The sequence below is a fragment of the Erpetoichthys calabaricus genome, chromosome 4 (genome assembly GCF_900747795.2).
Source record: "Erpetoichthys calabaricus chromosome 4, fErpCal1.3, whole genome shotgun sequence".
Classification (NCBI taxonomy): Eukaryota; Metazoa; Chordata; class Cladistia; order Polypteriformes; family Polypteridae; genus Erpetoichthys; species Erpetoichthys calabaricus.
Genome location: NC_041397.2, coordinates 221,032,228 through 221,038,309, shown reverse-complemented (window position 1 = coordinate 221,038,309; position 6,082 = coordinate 221,032,228). Strand labels below are relative to the sequence as shown.

At 35.6% G+C, this 6,082-nt stretch overlaps 1 protein-coding gene across 1 annotated transcript in view; it reads left to right on the top strand.

The window, feature by feature from the left end:
* rab30 (RAB30, member RAS oncogene family) overlaps positions 1-3,029 on the top strand; it is a 46,066-nt gene extending 43,037 nt beyond the window's left edge. Inside the window, exon 5 of the mRNA XM_028800312.2 lies at positions 277-3,029. Within this exon, the coding sequence (XP_028656145.1) occupies positions 277-527 (251 nt within the window). The 3' untranslated portion in view covers positions 528-3,029. The remainder of the gene's footprint in view (positions 1-276) is intronic.
* The last annotated feature ends 3,053 nt before the right edge of the window (positions 3,030-6,082 follow it).

Below are 6,082 nucleotides of genomic sequence, written 5' to 3'. Positions count from 1 at the left end.
GTTGAATATGCATGGGTCAGAGTTGCTGTAAATATACGCACCAAGTTTTCTTTCATAAATCCCAAACTTTTGTGTGGAAAGTGCACAGTTTGAATCAGAACACAGAAATCTAAACAAAGGTTTAAAATTAATGTTAAGAGTACAGGACATGTAAAATCAGTAGGCCAAGAAACGTGATACACAATTATATTTCTGTAGCATTACTTGCAATTTTACCTAATTTAGCAAAAATTACATAATTGTTTTTAAAGCAATGATTACCTTTTTTTAAAACAGGAAACAAGATTGATCTGGCTGAGAAAAGAGAAGTTTCCAGACAGAAGGCTGAAGAATTTGCAGAAACTCAAAGCATGCACTACTTGGAGACCTCTGCCAAAGAGTCCGACAACGTTGAAAAACTTTTTCTGGACTTAGCCTGTGAGTTAATCAGTGAAGCAAAACAAAACATGCTACTCAACAATGTAGCATCTCCTTTACCAGGAGAGGGAAAGACTATCAGCTATTTGAACTGCTGCAGTTTTAATTAAAGCTATGAACTCTCTAGGAGTAGCACACTTTCCTCATCACAAGAAGCTTATTTCTCTTGGAAGTTTGAAAAAAGAGAATAGTTCATGCTTCTGTTCGTCCACTCAGCCTTGAGGACTGTTGGAAGTTGTGTGTGGGTGTGTTGTGGTTTTTTTTTTTTTTAACCTTTTCACCCAGGAAATCACTGTGGCTTACAAAGGGAAAATGGAACGGTTACTGAGGTATCGTTCATGAGAATTAAGATAGGCTTTTATGTATGTTGTCATAGTAAGCATCTAAGCTGTCAAACACACCGAAATACTGTTTTACTGGGATATAACAGTTTGTTTAAAAAATATTTTCTTACTTTACAAAATCCTTTGTGATTTTCAAAAGCTTTCCAACTTCATGTTGTGAAAGGTGTGATTGCAGAAATCAGTAACAAACAGAAACGTTCCTTCATTTTATATTGTCAGCAATGCTTGCTCAAAAACTAAAACTGACACACACTACAGATTAAGTAATGAACACAATCTGTTGTGAATACATTGCGTTTTTTCTGTGTATTTTTAAACAAACCAAAATTTTTCATGGGGTTTCAAAGCTAGTAAATCACTAAATTACTTGAATCCAAGAGACAAAAAATCTTTTGAAATTTGTTACAAATTAATAATCTATTCCAAACAGTTTTGTACAGTGAACTTACTAGTCTTGTTGGGTTGTCTAAGATGGCCTTTCCGGTTACGTTTACTTTGCCCTTTGTAAAGCTCTTCACCATTATATGGCAAATTCTGCATGACTCGGCACACTGTAAACAAAATGACACAAAGTAGGACTTTTCTGTCATGGACAGCAGTCAGCTGACACTGATATTAATGTTCCTTTATGTTTCACAATAGCAAAACAGACTATAACATTGGTATGTTACATTCTGATTTTCAAGTTTACTGAAATTGCATTTTTGGCACTAGTTCAATTTGTTTTTGTGTGTTCTAATTTTTAATATTTAAACACATGTTAAAGGAAATTATATGAAACGATGATTGCTTAAATAATATGTAGTCTGTACTTAAAGTTTAAACAAAAATCTTATGTGGCTATATCCATGTTAAAACACAATAATACATATGTGAGCACTATAAATAAGGAGTTTAATTTTATAGTATGAGAATTTTCAGATATCGCCTCTAACTCTATTTGATGCAATAACACAACAGATGCTGTTTTGAAATATCAGTGTTGTATGTATCTACGTATTTGTTTGTAATTTACAATTGTTTTATCGTAAATATAATTTTATAGACAGTATTTTTTTTTTGTTCTACGGTTTACCATAACTCTGGCAATTGTATTACAAGCCATATTCTTGCTGCTTTATCATTGTTTTTGAAAACCATGTTATGGATATAATTACTGAATTACCTCTTCAGTGTATAACATTTCATTTCCTTTCTATATCATTTTGCTGTAAAAAATACAAATGTAATTATGGTATTTTGTTTTTGTCATAGAGCTGTACTTGCTTTAGGACACAGTGCACACATTTACTGTTCTCAGTTTTAGGAAGAACTGCGTTTAAGCACCGAAGGAGACTTTCTTGTTTGTTCAGAATTTCATTATCTTTGCTCATTTTATTTACATCATGGGCTGCTTTCCAAATGTTTGTACATCAAATGATTCAATTTGATTATAATCATATTCACTGATATAGGCCTGTGGAAGGTGTAGAGTGTGCTAGTGCATCTGTTTGATGTGAATCAAAACAAAGTCTTGCTGAAAGTGAATTATCAAGTACAATACATTTGATAAACAGTAAAAAAACAAACCTTAAACTAATACATTTGTAAATGGGTCCATATTTGCTATTGTATTTTGTATGTTTTGCTGTTAGATGATTTTATTCACAAACTATTTGTATTAATTTTTGTAGTTTACAATGAGACCATTTAAGTCATATTACATTTAATGATAAGCTCTATTACAAATACCAAGATCAATTTTAATAGTAAGTTGCATCCCAATATTTAAAATTGTTCTAAATTAGATTGAAAGTCATTCATAATTGTTAATTTTTCTTTGAATATTACACTTTTTAAACAATTTAAAATGTGGAAGCATTTTAATTTGTCAGGTTGAATGCTTGGCTAATGTAAGGAATTCTGGTCCACGGACTTTCTTAATCAGTATAATAAAAGCTAGGTGTACACCAGTCAAAAGGTTACATACTTTAAAGATTCACTACATTGACCAGATAAATTTTCAGACTGAAGAAGAGAGGCAGTTTTACTAATTGTATATTTCAAGTATACGACAATGTGAATATTTCTTTGTTAATTATACTTGGACATTTTACGTCGCTTATGAAGGAATAGCTTAGTAAAACAGTGACCAGAATGTATTTTCTCTCTTGGGAAATGAGACTGAATGTACAATTTTAATATTTTGTGTCTTTTTTGTATTTGCCGACAGTTTTACTAAATATTAAAAATGCTTACACTGTGTATGAATAAATGTGATAAATAACAGTGGCTGTTTATATTATTTTCTTGTACTATGAACAGAAAATGTGTAAAAATGAATGTGGAATTAAGAGTTCCCTGGTTTGGGTTTAGTAATATGTATAATTTATGGACTTGGAAGCAATAAAGAATAAATATTTTACATCAGAACTGGAAGAAATATTTGGTTAAATACCAAAATGAGGGACAATTTTGTTTTGATGTAAATTATTTATTGGCTTCAATTCCAGCTATGCAGAACAGATCCACATTAGAATCTATTAAGACTTTTAGACTTTAATATAAATCAACTTTCAATTAACTTATTAAGAGTAAGTATTTTTATAAATATATGGTAATATTGTTTTTTTGTATAGCCCCAAAACATTGTTAGGTTTTTTTGGAAATGCTAAGTGTGTATGTGTGTGTGTGTGAGAGCGCCCTTCTAGCACTGGCTACAGTCTTACACCCAGTGATGCTGGGATAGGCTCTGGAAATTCTTGTAGATTAGGCAGTTTTGAGAAGGTTATAATACTACAGATAATATGCAATAATTTGCATGCAATTTTGTATAATCTATATACAAATACCGGGTGGCACGGTGGCGCAGTGGGTAGCGCTGCTGCCTCGCAGTTGGGAGACCTGGGGGCCCAGGTTCGCTTCCCGGGCCCTCCCTGCGTGGAGTTTGCATGTTCTCCCCGTGTCTGCGTGGGTTTCCTCCGGGCACTCCGGTTTCCTCCCACAGTCCAAAGACATGCTGGTTAGGTGGATTGGCGATTCTAAATTGTCCCTAGTGTGTGCTTGGTGTGTGGGTGTGTTTGTGTGTGTCCTGCGGTGGGTTGGCACCCTGCCCGGGATTGGTTCCTGCCTTGTGCCCTGTGTTGGCTGGGATTGGCTCCAGCAGACCCCCGTGACCCTGTGTTTGGATTCAGCGGGTTGGAAAATGGATGGATGCATGGATATATACAAATACCTTACTTAACAAGCTTCTCATACAAGACGCACATCATTACATACAGTAGTTAAGCTCAGAAATTAACACTAATAGACATTTGTAGTGACTGGAAGACCAGCTTGGCTTAGTCAGCTACAGTTCACAAGTTGTGTGTGCTCAAGCCAAAAGATAAGGATTGAGTGCAGTGCCTGCTGAGTGGTGGACAAACTTGAGTTCACTGGACTTTGTTGAAGGAACCAGCCTTTTTGGATCTAGAATATTACATAATTGCCTGGGAGAAAGCCAGATCTCATGTATTAGCAAACAATCAAGCATTTTTTTTTTATTAACTCTTTCAGGGCTGATATCGACTTTTGTCAAAAGGAGAAGTTGACGATAGTAATCAAATGTAAACTGTGACAAAACCAACCATTATGTTTTAGTTGGTTTTGACTGAGATTTCCTGCACTCCCATGAGTAGCAATGAGCATACACAATGACAAAAATGGCCCTGACACCTGGTGAGAGATCAAAGCGGACGGTTAAAGCAGAATACTCCTGGGACAACGGTTTGCCTGTTCTCTCTGAACTGGACTATGACTTGTCGGACTACGATTTGGATACAAGTGATCGAAGACGAATGTGAGGTTCAGGCTTCAGCTGACTGGTCCCCAGCTATTCGTGTTGCTGAACAGGTTCAAGTAGCTAACACACCTATCCACTGTTCACCTGGGTGGACTGCCACTTAACAATGATAAGAGGTAGAAACCATATTGCAATGTGCAGTGACCGCTGCTGCTGCCCCAGCCACACAAGACAGCCTGGCAGCAAGCCTGCCGCACATTCTTGGCAAACTGGCAGCCACAGCATGCAACAACAGACATTTTATTTTGATTTCTGTGTGAAGCCACTGCTTTTCAGAAAACTATGTTTTTTGGAAAAAATATTCAGCCCTCAAAGAGTTAATAAAGCAAATTTAAAAATGACTTTGTGTTAACCAAACTGCCATGCATATAAAAAACAAAGTTACAAACCATATCATCATTAGCACAGACAAAAAAGCAAAAGTATGAAAAAGATGCATCTAGATAAACTTGGAAAGCTAATAAAAAGGTTTGTTTTGAGTCTAGATTATAAAAACCGTAATATAAGGAGCAGGTTCAATATTGAGAAGTAACCGGTTCCACAATCTTGGGGCAGCTACTTGCATTTTAACTGGGATCGAGACACATTTAATAATAGTTGACTTGATGACCTTAATGAACGGGTGGTTGACAGGGGGCAGAGCAAGTCAACAATATAAGAAGGGGCCAAGCCATTAAAGGCATCAAAAAACAAAAAGTAGCAGTTTAAAATGAATCCTAAAACAGGAGTGATGTGATTTCTTTTCTTAGTGCCAGTCAATCATCTTAATATAAATAAATACTGCATAAATGAATGGACTTTCTCTAAATCATTTGTAGAATGACATCTCTTTCTCTAAATTGATTTGTAGAAACCAATTTGTTGATGCTCTTCACAACAGTAAATCAATAAATGGAACATCAGTTGTCTCCTGTAAAATGTATCAATGTCTAAAAGGGGGTTATTCAAATGTTGATGGTCAATATTTTCCTATAAAATTGGGTGTGGCAAGAAGCAAGTGCCTTTCAAAATTATTTACAAGGCAGTGAATGAAAAAACAATGCTTTGCCCTTGATTGGTGGAATTGATCCTAATATGGTGGACATGGTTCTTCCCTAATAGAGGGGATAACAACGACCTCTGGTGATGCAGTTTAATGCAAATGGAGAAGAGATCATGAAATTACAAATATTAATGTGGCGGCTGCAGCAACACTGTAAGCATATACGCTAGGCAGTATAGGTGAATAGAGTGCAATTCCTCAATCTAACAAAACATTTACAGTACGTGTTTGACAATATCCATTTTCATACTCTTCCACAGTCAGGAGACATGAAAGGTAACAGAACATTCTTGTAGGTAAAATGCTTCTATGCTGGGGTCACGTTTGGTGATAGGGGTGTAAGTTAAGACAGTACAGGATAATCGACTACATTTTATTGAAATGGTACATATAGTAGGCCCCGTTCGGGACAAACATCAGGAATTACTTTTCTTGGATATCCCTGGAGTGCCTAGGAAT